We start from the raw sequence: 16,401 nt of genomic DNA, 5'->3' as shown, positions 1-16,401 counted from the left end.
TTGCACACAGAGGAAAGAGAGTGAAGAGTTGAAAACCAAGACACAATGAGCAGGTGGTGCTGCTGACATCTGCAGGGACCACTCTTCTGATGCAAAGAATCATCCTCCCAGTACGTCTCGCTGTCCGGTCTCTGCTACCTCATGTCAATCTTCCGTCACTATGTCAGCAGTTATGCTCTCTCAGAAACCATGATATGTTTACAGTTACAAAATCACTGCGATGGTGGTCTTGGCAGAGCCAATGGACCGTCATTCACCACCCATACTTTTTGCCTACATTTACAAATCTTAGAAGTGCAAAGATTGTACCATTCTTTAGTATGAAGTTAGTGCTAATTGAGATTTTTTCAAGGTAAGAATCAGCTGAAGCTCTTCAATGGCAAAAATAAAAATATTTTTTGTTTTGTAACTGGACTCTCCATGACGTCAACTATTGGCGACACCGCACAATCATTTAAAGTGAATGAACAAGTAATTTACAACGCAAGATCTTGAGATCATGCACTGGCATACATGATCATACATCAGAACTGGCATTCTGTTCGGGTAACTTGCAATTTAACCCCTGAAATTTGAGATTTCCATAAATCCTACACCATGTGTTTCATAACACGCTTCCATTGCACTGTATATTCATGGCAATGCAATCAGCAAATTCACATTACTCACCCACGTCAAATCCGCATCTTACAAATGCAAACCAATGACATTATAAACATCACAAATAACTACCATTGAGTCAATTCAAATGGACATCGGACCAAGCTTTCCCCATTTAACACTTCTCATTCATCACTTTGTAGCGCTGGTCTGCACTTGCAAAGCCAATACATCATGCAATAGCAAGCTAATCCACTGTTACATTCCTTGAGGACATGTTTGTGCTTGTGTGTGGGTGACAAGAATTAATTGTATTTTCATTGCACATTGGAACATAGGAGCATAGCTCATGCACACTGCAGCTCATACCAAAGGAATAATATTATGGTGCAATAGACAAGTGTGAAAACAAAGCAAGTGTGTGTGGTGCCTAAAATGTAGCTCATACCAGACAATTGCACTCGAATCAAAGGAATTCTGACCCGAGTCTACTTGAGTATGAGGAGCTGTAAATCCTTTTCAACCGATATTAACTGAATTGACTACAAAGACAAATAATTTCAGGTTCAAACTAATGAACATTATGTTTTGTCACATATATTCCATTCATTTCACTCATTCAAATTCACACTTTTCCACTTTGAAATTAGATGCTTGGTTATTGAAGAGTCCACAGGTGAACAGACTAGTAATTGAAATCACGTGTCCATATAGGGTATAAAATAATGTGGTTCCTCAATTTGTGAACAACTGTGTGAGCAAAAAAACACACCGATTTAAAAATACAATTGAAGACTAGAAAAAAATAACTGACATTTTACCCTCCTGTGGACAAGGAATGCCAAATCACTATCTTGAGAATAATAGCAGACAACAGGGGGATATAGACTAGATTGGTAGAATATGGTTGAGTCATGAACTGGGAGTGCTCATCGCTCTTATCTCTTTATCCATATTTCAACAGGGATCAAACAGACTGATCTGATCCCAAGTGTAAAATAAAGACTGGGAGCCAGAATTCAGTGGAAAAACAAGTCAAACAGAAGAGAGTTTGGCATAAGACAATACCTAAAGGCCAATTTCCGTGTCTACATTTGCAGTAAATTGTAATTCATGAGTTTTGCTCTCTCTGTTGACAAATACTCATTGTCATTATTGCCCACAAAGGAATGACACACTGAATGCTTGTTTCCCTCCAAATACTGTCGATATTGTAACTAGTCTAAGTCTCTTTCCCCAGGTTGCATGAAAGAAGCCATATTTTATGTGGAAATACATTTATTTAAATACATTCACCCATGGGTTTATGTTCCCTTTTCCTGACCTTTCGAGCATCAGTCACTTTGACTTTCTTGGTTTAATGGAAGCAGCGAGCGGATTCCTATACGAGTACGTCATGTGCATTTTGTGATGTTACGCGATTTATTCGACTATAGCATCTTTTTTGGTGCATCTTTTCAAAAAATGAAAACAGCTATTGTTCCAAGATGACTGACTACCTTTGTGCAATCCACAAAAGGTACTGATGCTAGTTTCAGTGTTTTAAACACCATTCAACATATTCAATACGTTTTCTTCATTGGCATTCATTCAAAAGTACAACACAGTTCTCGCAGGAACAAACAAGTCCTATCAAGGGCAGGTTGCGCATTAAAATACGCAGCTAACCTCATTTTGACTTGAGAGCTGTAAACCCAAAGGACAGCATTACAACAACAGTACAGCACAACAATTGGAGAGACTCACATGTGGCTGTCACCACCATTTCAGTCTATGAAGCAATGTTGCAGGAAAAAGGTACCAAGGGATACATTTTCACCTTTGCTTTAGAAACATGACACCAGCAGCGTGACAAGTCCCATAATGCTTTCGCTTTCCTAAGAGCCTTTAAAACGCCAAACACTGCATCTTAAAGTGAACTACAACAGTTAAGGGGACTGACTTCTTCCTGTACAAGTCATTTCCAGCAAAATCCACTCTTAAACAGGCAATATGGCCTTTTCACATCACTCTACTATAACCTTTGTCTATTGTTCCACTCAATACGGAATAGTTCAAAATATAGCTTCGCTCACAGTAAAAATTGATGGCTAGGCATGTAATATATAAAGTTTTCATTTGAGGCAACCTTTTGGCATTGAAGTTCCAAAGACTGCAAAAGATAAAAGTCTGTGCAATGCTGAAGATGTATGACTCAACATATCATTTAAAAAGCAATTATTTTGTAAAAACTACTCAGAACATGTCAAAGCAGTTTCTCTTCTCACACTCAAGCCCATTTGTTGAAATCAGATATAGTACTTCATTTATAAAGATATATTTCACATCGACTTTGTAACACCTTCATTATATCAGCCTGTTGTTCACTCTAAAAAATCTTGACTGCTTCTCACTCAGAAACAAAACACTCCCATTTGTACGATGGTTAAAAAGGACATGCTGAACTATTAACTGTTTTTAGCCTGACCTGGGTATTTTAATCTGAAATTGTCTTCGCTCTGAGCGTATGGGGAAAGCCAGTTAGAGATTGAGCGAAAGAAAACCTCAGCAAATCAAATTCACAGCCCATTCTTTCACCCTTCAAGTTTTTTCCTTATCAGACTACTACTATAATATTAATCCGGGAGTACTGCAAGACCAAAATGAAGCAAGGGACTTAATAATGCATAGTAGCCTCTTTTATATCTCTACCTTCAGGTTAATCTCAGGACAAATTAGGCCTGTGAGATTACAGGACTGAGTGAATTTACTTTTTAATTTAGAAAGTTTAAGATTGAATAATTTTAATCCATAACGGGTGTGACCACACACCAGAATCCAATATTCCTGTCTTTATTAATCAGCACTTGACACTAGATTACACTCAACACGGCAGTCTCCAAACATGTGTTTTTATCAAACACATTCTACAGCCAAATGTAGTCAGTAATTTGTCCCCACATTCCCTCTGCTGTTCGCTCCTCATGCTTGGTTGAGTCGACGAGGAGGGTGAGGACGCAGACGAAGCAGAATGACAAGCCAAGTCAAGGCTTTAACGAAAGGCTGCTGGCATGACCCTACAAAAACTGCAGCGAGCTGCAATGCTTGGCGCGGTATATTTTTACAGGCGCTCCCTTCTGTCTTATCGTGGGCGACACGGCAGCATTTTCCTGAAAAGCTACAGACATCCTTTTTTTAACATTGCACCGCTTGTGAATTTATTTTGGCTACAACATAAGACACTGCCAACCAACTCTCATTCTGCATGCTTTTGACCATTGCTTCGTTTTCAGCACGAATCACGAGTGGTCAACTCCGAAGTCTCAAACAAAATGGTGAGGGAAAAAAAAGGTCATGGACCAGTGGATGTCATACAGGATATCATGGAACAGAACTATTATGCAACAGATGATAATTGGTAGTTTCTATAAGATTTGAAAAAAATAAATAAATAAAAAAATTAAAAAAAAGAGTACATCTATGATAAATGACCGATATTTAGAGGTTAACTTTTAAGATGTGAACTACATAAATCATCTCAATATAAAGTTATGGTTTAATCTGTAATGAAGTCTTCAGGGTGGTAAAGTGACATGGTGGGAATAGCATTGCACTGGAAATGAAACTTAGTAATACACAAAAAGTGTGAGTCCGTTCAACACACACACTGATAACAGAATGCAGTATGTGTAGTAAAGAAATAGCAATTAAATGCACCATTCATTTTAACAAGCAGAAGCTACCTAACATTGCTCTGCAAACACCTTTGCGTTTCTTGTCAGTTAGCTATCCATTACAGATGAATTTCCATCATAAATGAGATTGCAATTAAGGAATTGGACCACGTAGCATTTTCAAAGGTCTTTGTTGAGTACCAACTTGATTCTCCATCTCCAGTGGCAGCATTTGCAAAAAAATAAAATATAGATCAACATATAAAGATGTCTAGTCGCAATCCATTTGTTTGTTGTTTAACTGGCAAAGGTTTTTCCTTATCAATCTTTCCCTCTCTGCCTCAGAGGCAGCGCAATACTTCTCTGACTGCTCTTGGACTTAATCCTCCCTGGAGGCAATGTCAAGAGTTGGTGAGGGGACAGCGCAGTCATACCATGACAGCATTTGTGTTCAGGCACTCGACACAATGTGATTTGTGACAATTGTTTTTCACATCTTATTGGGTGAGTGTCTACATGAGGAGATGGCTAAAATATGACTTAAGGGATGTGAAAGGTTTGCATTTTTCAAAAATATTTGTACACATCCTAATTTCACTGGCAAGTGTACACACATTTTTTCAAATTATTACCGTTTGGTGTCGATAGATGGTGTCTAATGGATCTATTAATATTCTCACACTTATTATATCCGCATCTGTCTGTATTCATATATTGTACACATTATTTAGTGTAGAGGGGGAACTAAACAATACATTACAGAAATGCAGAACTCCTCGTGAAAGCTAATCTATTGTCCAGAAACATTATAATGAATTAAAGTTAGTACTAAAATTTAAAATATTGGAGGGATGGAGTTGCCTGGGGGACTAATAACTAGTTTTTGGAGATATATCAGAGTAGATTGTGATGTGTGTCTTCTTTCTGTCTAGTTTTCAGAGTGTATGATAAAAGACAATAAAGAGCGTGATGAAACGCAGGCTAGACGAGCTCACTAGTTAAGTGAAGCATTACCAAGGTCAGTTGTTGCAGCTCAAACGGTTTCACTGATATTAATAGGCCCTGACAGAAACTGTTCTCAGTGGGATCACATCTCTGCATGTTGGCAAGCTCAGGTACAGGCAAACTCAATATGCACAAGCACGCACACGTGGACAAACTGACACATGGCCTCCCAAGAAAGGAGAAGACAAGAGGACATTAGAACAAATTTGCACCGATTCAAATAGATGACAATTACCCAAGGAAGAGAATGTTCCCATGCCAATTTAACAACAAACAATTTCGTTTTCTCAAATAACAACTTAATGACTGTAACTGACATTAAAAGGTCACTCTATTACACTACTTCTCTCTTTATCCAACTTGGCCATTTTTTTGAACAAAATAGCTTCTCTACATTTTACTCAATATGATGATCATGTTTAGAAAATATGCTGAATCCTTAACAAAGTCCATACAAAAGAAAACAAGTGGTATGCCAACATTGTTAAAGTAGTTTAGTAGTACAGATGCTAGGAAACTCATGTAATATATAATTACTATGAATTAAATTATACAGCTGGCCGGTGTGCAGTTTTTATTTTTTATTTTTTTAATGCAAAGAACCATGTTCTCTGGCTTAGTAATCACTATTTATTTAACTGTGGGGAATAAAGCCAACAGGAAACTCTCACACTCAGTCTTCTACTAAATCCCCTGCCAAGAAACTAAATTGCACAAAATTGTGTTGTCAAGTTTTGTTTGCCAGTGAAACAGTGTGGGTTTGTATTTAAGGACAGCAGGTGGTTTAGTGAGCTCAGATTAATAACCTTTCCTGTTTTAAATTGTGTTTTTAAATGAAGATATTCAGGAATTTACAATAGCTCATGGATATGCTACCCTCCTTGAGAATTCAGACTGACGTGACACAAATTCAACTGTATGTATGAGCTATGGTTTAAATAACCTTTGCCTTAAATAAGGTTATTTACACCTAAAATATTAATTTAATAGCATTTCCAGCTACAACATAATGAAAATGTTGTGAAAGAGATTGTGTATCTGATCATAAAACGATAATGCTGTTATTTTTTTTCAATGGACTTCTCAAACAGAGGGTGTCTATTACCCAAGTTTGACACTTTTATCATGCTTCCTCTTCCTGCAGACTCCAATGCGTGTGTGCAGAGGGTGTAAAATGATGACATCGTCATGCTCCCACACATTTAGAGTCATCAGACGAGAAGAGTGTGACAGAATAGAGACGATATCAGCCTCCCTCACACAGAACAGGATGGAAATACGCAAAGCCAGACTCCATTTCCTAATCCCTACCCCATTTGTGGTCATTAAACCATTTGATGAAATGTCTCTCTGGCACCAAACTGTATCATTCAACTATTTTTGTTGTTTCCATCCAGCACATTGTCCATCTCAAAGCTACTAGTTTGACTGGGGAATCTTTAAGCTTTTTTTTGCATGACCCATCTCTATCGTGGACACACCAAGTCAGCTACATTAAGTAACGTGTAGTAGTAAATTTAAAGCTGGCATTTGATGTCTTAAGATACCGTGTAAAGCTAATTTTGGCTGCTAATAGCCACAGTCAGTAATGTTTTAACCACACATGCACACACTTGGAGGCAAGCTTTAGTGGTCAGAGAACTTTAAGCTTATGCCTTGACACATATGCCCCCAAAATGCACATACAGCATTCCTGGTGGAGAAATACAAAGAGAGGATTTACTTTGAGTATGATCCATATATGTTTAACACATATCTGACAGCTGGGATTATATGTGTATTTTATAAAGGAGGGGCATATATCTATGTGCAATGGTTTGTGTGTGTGTGTGTGTGTTTGACAGTGACAAAGCAGGGTCATTCCAGGAGGTCTGTGGCGGTCATTCTTTCCTCACTTTAGGCCAGAAGCCTTTTTTTTTTCTTTCACGCCTACTCTACACTCTATCTTCTCAGCTGGCAAATTCTTGAGGTAACAGAGCGAAAGGAATCAGAGCAAAAGGGCAACTGGACTGAGGCCAGTAAAATAGTGGTAGACTGTGTTGGCTGGTCACGTCACAAGTTCAAATGTTCAAAAGGTCAAGGTATAAAAATAAAACATCCATGTAACTATTTATTGTCTATCCCAAATAGCCCATAAGGTTGGGTTACCCGATGTAACCTATACTGAATTAGATCAGAATACAACAAATTATTATTTAGACAATTTTTGTATCTGCTTTGGAGACATATGTTCTTCATTGGCCAATGAAAATAAGAAGTTTGTTACAAATCTACGGATCTTTTCAGCTATTAATGCTTTTCATTGTATTATTTGTCCTTACATGCGGATGCTTTTTCTGAGCAAAAGCAAACCAAATGCCGACAATTTGTACAATTTATATAAAATCTGAACGTTTAATGGTATCTCATTTTAAGATTTATATGCAGTGTTGCATCTTTTATACTTTGACCTTTTGTATTGGCTTTGTGGAATCTCGGTTTCCTATAAGGAGGTCTAAAGTTTCTGGGACCTAAGCAATTATATACCTCATGCTTTCCTCCGTTGACAGGAAGAGGAAAAAGCAACAAAAATGTGCTTGTGACACACACATACATACCAACCATCTTCTATAATGACAGGGACTGGACAAGAGTTCATTCAGCCACTGTGCTAATGATCCCCCTTTCCTTCACATGCTGCCTTTTGAGGAAGAGTGTTAAACTACAATCTTGCTTTTCCTCCTGTATTTCCCTGTCAATTCTGACCGCAAAAATGGCATTCCAATCTCTCAAGCAGAAGTTTTTCCTTCACTCCCTTCTTGTACAGTACATCTAGCATAACTGCACAATAACAGTTATTTTTAGTCCTTTATTATTACTTGTAGTAACTGTTTATTGCTTGCCAACTTCCTATATTCTCAGCAAACATTCTGAATCTGCGACAGAAATCGTGTGGATAATAGCATACCGATAGCATTTTATCTAGGATTTTTGGGACCTCTTATTGTGGCCCATTTCTTGTCACTGATGTACACCAATGCACTGCGAGGGAAACATCCCACATGGCAGCTGTTGGGAGGATGAATCACAAAGTTTTTTTATGCAAACTGGATGCAGGAGGAGCTGTGATGTAGAAAGCGTATGACACAGTCAAGCTCATGCTGCCGCAAGATTCCCAAGAATTGCCCTCACAAATGTGAAAGGACACCAAGAAGCCATTTAAGATTGCCATAATTGTCACTGGGATTTTTATAGCACACTCTGCTTATATATCGATGAAGACCATGAGAGAAAAAAATTCTCAAAAGCCATGAAAGGGCATGTGATCTGCTTCTCTCCTTGATATTGTAATGAGTCTTCTTGGTCTGCTAATGGACTCATAAGTATTCATTACAGAGGGGTGGACCTCAAAGCGGGTACTGCAAGTGGCCAAATGGATCTCACGGAAACATTCTGATGATCAATGAAAAAGGAGAATATATTCATAAACACCTCCCAATGACTCACGCAACTCGGACACTTCCTGCAAACCTGAACACTGAAACCCAAACAAAAGAACTATTCGTGGTTTCTTTTTGATAACCGTTTTGTTTAGAAAAACCCTGTTCCAAGCTTTTAAGCTTTTTTTAAAAAAAGTATTAACTTTTAATGTTAATATTTAAAGGAACGGTCAACCACTAATTATTGAAATACTTTACATACAGTTTACTTGGCTATGTTACAATATATTCTGTGCCCTAGGAGTATTTAAATTTCATAGTTAGTAAATAAATACATTTACTTTCTAAAATAAAGTAGTACTGTATTTACTACTATGTTACATAAATCATTTGTGATATAATCATCAAATATTCCTGTTTTCCAATCTTGCAATTAATGCATTTTATCTTGATAGTTTTTCATTAAAACGTTCTAGGCTTGTATTAGAAAAAATTAGACACAAGCCAGCACTACATAGAATGACTCATATGATAAAAAATCTTTGTGAATAATAGATTAAATGGAACAAACTACAAAGCTGTCACTTTGTGGTTGGTAAAAATGCAGCCAGTAATTGACTAATTTTCTCCAGAGTCGTGTATGTAGCACAACGTCTGCACTGAAGACAAGTTAAAAGTAAAGCACAACTGCCTTGTCCTTCTTGACACAGCCGGATAAAAAAACACTCAGGATTCCAGTTTCTTAAGAAGGAGCGCATATACGCGATATACATATAATTGGATTTTTGCATCGGATGAAACGCCTCCACATTTGAACTTTGCCAGACTGCTCAGTGTCAAGATAATCATATTGGCAAAACAAGCCTGAGTCCATGATGTCCTTATGATCCTTATGGTGAATTAAAGCTGCTCTCTTTTTTTAATACCACCAAAAGACCTGGTTAAGACTTTGGTGAACGCACATCACAAATACACATGAACCACATTCATCTAATGCTCAGATCCAATAAATTCATGTAAATAAACTTAAGAATCTTCTCTTTATATTAATTATCAAAATTGGCTAACTAGCATGGGCACAATTTATCTCAAACATATTCATAAAGTAATGGCTTTTGTAAAATGTGTTCATGGCCTTCATTACATCGTAGCCTTCCATTTATGCATTTAAGACGGAGGTTTCACTGTAAAACTTCGCTGTTGATTTTTTTACGGTGAGAATTTGACCCTAGTTGAATGTCCAATACTTTATTTTTTTTGTAAATATTTCGAAACAAATTACAGAAATTGTTGAACCGCAGGATCCCAATGTAATTTCTCTGTCAAGTTATGATGCAGTCTACATTGTAACAGCAGCATAATTAATTATTCAATCTTTTTTTTTCCAGGATCTGCCAACAGTGCACGAAGAACTCCAGAAAATAAACCCAATTGGATATAAACAATCTTGCCCTCAAAGCAATTAGCAAACCAGCACTGCATCAATTTAATAAAATTCCTCAATACTTCTTGTGACCTCCTGACTACCACCATCACAGTTTGTGGTTTAAAAATAAATAAACAAATTTAAAAATCCCATCATTTATCGACAAGTCTCATTAGAGAGACAGAAAAAAACAATTTCTCTTTTTAATTGCAACCACCACAAGGAGCCCTCTAATTTTCTTGAAAAAGCATTGCTATCACTATGTTTTGGTCAGACTACGTATTAACGTGATATGCGAACTGAGATGAAGGGCATGGCCAATAACAACACTGTTTTTAATATTCATGCCATGTTGGGCAAATGGCTTTCACACAAAAAAACAACAACAACAACAACAAAAACACAAGCCCATTACACAGGCAGTGCCTTAAAAAGAGTGTTACATGTGAGAGAGGTCAGGCAGAGTGTGCAAGCAGTGAGGTCCGCTACGACAACAGTCATTAGAGTCACTTTAAAGCCTTCATCTCCTTGCCAGTGTGCCTCTCCTAACTCTGACGCTGGATCCACTAATGGAGTTTGGACTACACCAGAGGGAGAAGGCCACAGGAGCCAAGAAAATGAGGAAGATCAGGATTGGATGTGAAAATATCATTAACAATGGGATATATTCTGGAGGCATAATAGCACTAATAGGTTTTATTTATCCGTTGCAGTGGCTCATTAATGTTTGCGCCTCATTCTTCAGGGTCATCTGACAGCTTCTCATTAATATACTACGTGGAACTTTGAGATCATTGCACAGTGCATATGAATATGCAATATTTTGTGGAAGGGAACTACACCAATGATGGTGTTTAGATCATTTGAAAATAATCTGACATCATAGCCACTAGACAAAACTTTTTAACGATACTTTACGGCGCCATTTTCATCTAAAAGTTCGAAAATGTGAAGCAAAAGTTGAGTCTAAAGAAAGATATCCAAGGAGATTGTATTAAGACGGAGCTGGAAGGTGAGCTAAAGTGGATGATGTGTCCCAGGTGTGTGCTCCATCCTCAGCACTAGTTAAGACCGAGGCACAGCAACGCCTCTGCCATCCGTCACCATGGAGATAACAAGCTGTCAAGGCCAGAGAGGATCATGGGCCACAAAGGCCGGTCATTCTGCATGAACACCACAGGAGCCAGTCAAAGAAGATGACGAGAAGAGACTTTGCTTTGTTATTCCCCACCCAAAAAAAAATAGAAGAGAAAGGGTAAGAAAGAGAGAAAGAACGCATGAAAGAGGAAATAAATATTAGGGTGTTTCAGCTGCACTGATCCTTAAATGGAGAAGAAAGACACTATGGAGGAAGAAATCGGTCAACACTATGCCTAAATAATAAATTGGTGTAGTGTGGGGCGGTCCATCTCTGGATTAACACACCAAACTTGCTTGTTAAGATGAAAAAGAGGAGGTGGTTACATTTTGGGAAATGAGATGGAAAGGTCAAAGTTTACAGAGCTCAGAATTTGGAAAAAAAAAATCAAAAATGAAGAGAGGAATAAAAATAATTTTCAAGATATGTTTGTTATATAGAACAGAAGAGGTGATTAAATTTTGGTTCAATGAGTTCAAAAGTCACAGGGCTCAGAAAATTAAATTTCACTATAACCTGTTTCATACCTAACTTCTATGAGTTTTTCCATTTGTTTACAATGTCTGCCCACAACTGCTAGGAACAGCTTTTCACTTACAAGACTAGCCAGTTTTTAGTTGGCACTGCATCATGTGGAAAAAAAGTGTGACTGAATAAAAAACATTGGAGCACCAACAGACTACAACTGACATTGAGCACGGTGCAATGCAGTCATAAACAAAATTAAATTAAAACCTGTCCAACAGTGTCCTTCAATATGAAACAATGTCAACGCCGTATATCGTTCATCTGCGCAAGTGTACCCAATGAAGTGTCCCAGAGTAAATTGTAAAATGTGCTCTACGGAGTGGGTGGGGGTCGCAGCATCGAAGGATGCTTTAGGTACTCTAGGAGAGTACGTGGGAGACCACCAGTGGAGGCAGATGTGTGTATGGCACATGTGTGTCATTGAAGGCCTCTACTACAGAGTAGCGGACATATTTATTGATCCCCTAAGAGATGGTGAGACAGCCACTTATTATCCTCTCATAAACAAACATTCCGGTACGCACACACTCACACAAACACATTTCACAAACCTCATCTGATCTTGTCATCACATAAATGGAATGTATGATATGCTTACACGCATCTTCTTCAAAGCTTGGGCTAATTTAACAAAGGCCTCAGTACTAACAAATGCAACAAAGCCGCACACGTGCACGCCAGTTTATGACCAAAGATACGCAAAATTGAACACATACTCCTGAGCAAGTCTCTGACCTGTCGGTTTAACATATTCGCAGCAGGCAGAAACACATCAGTAAGCACCTTATGATGCATATTTGTTGCTTCCTCAGCTGATTGCAACAGTTAACTACGGCTATAACAAGCGCAGCTGTAACGGTTTCATTTTTTTTAATCTTCTCACACACAAATAAGAATATAAAAGGACAGAGGTAAAGATGGCTTGCAGTAATATTGTTGCAAGAGGAAACATCAACCGTACAGCATAAGCAAATTAGCCAATGCAAAATCAAAGAATGCTTAAGAGGGTCTCGCTCACGTCCAAAACATACTACATGGTAGGCTGGTTGAACATTCTAAAATGTCCCGAGGTATGGCTGTGAGTGTAAATTGTTTGTTGTCTCCTTGTGCCCGGCGATTGGCTGAGATAGGCTCCAGCACCCCTACGTAAAAATGATTTTTTTCACATAAGGGACACTTACAATTCATCTAAGGATATACAATACTTAATCAATGATTGTAAAAACATTACCAGTAACACAATAACTAGTTCAATGTTGATATTTGTCAAAAACTTTGTAATGGCACCCAGTTTAGGTCAAAAGAAAGTCTAATTGCTTCCACAGGCTATCCTATTGTTCACACATGATGATAACTCTTGTGTCTAGAGCTACTTGAACTACTGAAGAACAAACCACAGGGAAACCACTGAGGAAATGAACCGAACCAAGCTGTGTGTGTCCTATTACATTCCAGTGATGGATGCACACATGCACAACGCTGCAGCTCAGCGTGATCTTTGTGTGCCCCTGATGGGAACGGATCATCTTCACTCCCAATGCCACTGTCAAGCAAGTGTGGTCAGCAAACACACAACTGAAGGTTAGGTGCAACTTTGACACAAACCAGCACATGGACGAAATGATCCTTCATTATTTGTATACATAACAGCAATGTATGGTGTAAAAAAAGCTTCATAATTCCCTACCTTGGGGTGTTTGTCTATTACTTTCTATTGCTGTGCAATTGCAATTTCCGCACATCAGCATTAAACGGCCAATGAGCAATTAGATAGATTTGCACAATTCAAAAGCCCAATAAAAAAACAAATATAGCCAAACAGGTTAAAAAGTTTCCTTTGGCCTTAATTTCAATAAAATCCATTTTGAAGCAAGCAAGCAATAACTAAGTGCAGATGTGCAGTTTCATAGCTGTATCAGCAGCAAATTACAACTCTCCCATTAAGTCATCTAGTAGTTCTCAAAACTCACCTCACTACTGGCATCACTTGTGACTTTTTAGTTGAGGGGATAAATAGCAAAGATTGTGATCAATTGAGGCACGGCATGCCTTCGAGAAGATGCCACACATTTAGCCCACAACTTAACCTTGACAAAATGCACAGGCAAAACAACAGGGAAATGTAAGTTGACATCATTATTGACTGGGGGGAAAAAAGAGAATTCCCACTGGTGAATGAAAGGATATGGACTGGAAACCATACGGATGCACCAGCTGCGGGGGCAGGTGGTCTGCTTGAGGCAGAAGAAGACCACGGGTGCCAGCTCGGGGAAGGGCACCACAAGCGTGCTCAGGTCACTTCCGATGCTGGCGTCGTCAACTGGGCCCATTTCCTCAATGATGTCATCACCCTGCGTCGAGCCATACTCCTCATGATGCCCTGGCACTGCTGAGGAAATGCTCCCCAGCGGCACAGGACACTCCTCGCTTGTCATGGCAACCCAGCCGAACTCTGGAAGAAAAGATTTTTTTAAAATTAGGTTAAATATAATGGTATTTTGAATAAAGCTTTCATATTTACTATAGTGGAGAAACTTTTGTACAACATCAAGTGACTTATTGAAATCACAAAAGAACATGCCCATTATGGAGGCATCCAAATAATGATAACAATTGTGAATACATTAGTTCAAGTCAAAAGCAATAAAAAACGATTTCAAGTTATTTATTGTAAACACAAAAGAATTTTATTCCTTGGAAATCTGACTGATTGAATCAGCAATGTTCTTGTTCTAATATGAAGGCACTTTTGTTATAATCAGTTGAATTATGAGTAATGTTGTTTATCAGTGTACTCCAGCAACTCATTTGGATTTAATTCAGCCCAAACACAACATTTTTTTTTACTTTTCAACAGCAGGGGGGAATCCTGACGTGTAATTTACTTTCAAGCCACTGTAGCGAAAACAATTTAAATCCAGCAAATGGGCATTTCGTAAGCCTCAAAGAGATGGTTAGAGTAGAAGCAAAAAAAAAACCCACTAATGTCATCTATGTGGTAAATAATCACACAATTTGAAGTTGCATAAAACTGTACACAAGCACACTGAGTTTAGCACAGGTGCTCATGTACTATGTTTTCATATGTCATACAAACCCACATAATATCAAATTATGCAAAAAAAAATACGAAAAGAGAAAAAGAGCAATAAATGAAAGGCTGACTAAAAATATGTTCTGTTTTTTTTGCCTCGGCTAGCCTTCCAATAATCAAACCAGTGAGCAAACATGCAAGTTAAAATAACATATTGAGCTTAGGAGTCCTCTTGCTTTTAACTTGCAGCCAAATAAGGCAGCCAACATGGAAACAAGCCAAAGCTGCGAACACATTTACAAATATACACATTCAGGCACACACGTTTGAAGCTAGACATAGAATTGAGCACCGGAAGCATTAACAGAAGAATGTTTGGAGACGTGTGAGCGCATGATTATTTTAGGGAGCGTGATCACGTGTAAATGTTCATCTTCAGTAATTACAACACAGTTGATGCATGTGTGCAAACAAGGTGTGTATTTATGCTAAATCCTGCTACGGCAGGATTTAGAGCCAATGGAGGGAGAGGCTTTGTTTTTAGAGGATAATTATATTAAGGGCTATTTATTAAAATGGAACAAAATGGGACACGTGATAGAATAAGCAGGATGTAATCCTCTGGCAAGATGTTTTGTGCATATTTTGCATGTTATATGGAAAGCAATTTTTACTATTGTGTCCTCTTAATGTTTTGGGGGATGGTACAAACATGTAAAGTGCCCACTCTCACTATATTGTAACATGAAAACATGGATAGGCTGGTTTACAGCACGGTTACTCTGTTTTCTCAGAATTCAGTTTTTAACACTTTAGCCCAGAAAGTGCATTAAATTATATGCGTTTGTCGGTCTGTGAATATGTGGGTGTGCGATTTAGGATATTGCAGAGCCCAGCATTGTTGCCATAGTTCTGACTGCTGCACCAACTTAACAACTTAACTGCAACATCTCTGTGAGACAAGACAATAGGCTGAGAACACACATGGGCAAGTTCACACATACAATGCCTGTTGGCAGTGAAAAATGAGCACGAAACATGAAGAATTTCAAAAACAAAGGACACTTTCCTGATGAATTGTGTAGTAAGTAACCTGTGCATCCTATCTATTCCTGTATGTGTGTCAGCAGAAACAGCACTCTGGAATTATAACCACAGCACCCTCCGAGAGCAATACGCGTACACATTTTGCCTCGTCAGACACGCCAGGCATTTTTCCCCCTTACGGTGACCTATAACAAACCAGTTTTGACACATACTGCTGAATTATCAAAATGACATTACTGTTTTAGTGAACCTATCAATATAGTTCACGAAGGAGTATAATGTATTTATAAACTACCCACTGACAAAGGACCTAACTAAAATGGGACTCGAGGCATTTTAGCAGCCTTATACAAAATCTTTTCATAATATGATGAATGTGACGGAGGCCAAATGTAAAACATAATTCCCAACTAAATGGCATTTATATACTGTATAAAATCACTCAATGTTAGGGACATTCTAAAATGCACTTAAGATTTATCATTTTGACTACTGTATAGATAGGTTGCTACTTTCTCTATTCGTACCCTGCAATTGAGTTGCGACCAATC

At 38.2% G+C, this 16,401-nt stretch overlaps 1 protein-coding gene across 3 annotated transcripts in view; it reads right to left on the bottom strand.

Moving 5' to 3' along the window:
- Positions 1-16,401, bottom strand: part of LOC144088051 (voltage-dependent T-type calcium channel subunit alpha-1I-like) — a 97,989-nt gene that overhangs the window by 55,081 nt on the left and 26,507 nt on the right. For all 3 annotated transcript variants that reach the window (XM_077618247.1, XM_077618246.1, XM_077618248.1), the window contains exon 3: positions 13,958-14,221. In XM_077618247.1, the coding sequence (XP_077474373.1) occupies positions 13,958-14,204 (247 nt within the window). In that variant the 5' untranslated portion in view covers positions 14,205-14,221. The remainder of the gene's footprint in view (positions 1-13,957; positions 14,222-16,401) is intronic.

This window comes from Stigmatopora argus, chromosome 14 (assembly GCF_051989625.1).
Source record: "Stigmatopora argus isolate UIUO_Sarg chromosome 14, RoL_Sarg_1.0, whole genome shotgun sequence".
Classification (NCBI taxonomy): Eukaryota; Metazoa; Chordata; class Actinopteri; order Syngnathiformes; family Syngnathidae; genus Stigmatopora; species Stigmatopora argus.
The sequence above is the reverse complement of the archived record's forward strand: the minus strand, read 5'-3'. Positions and strand labels throughout refer to the sequence as shown.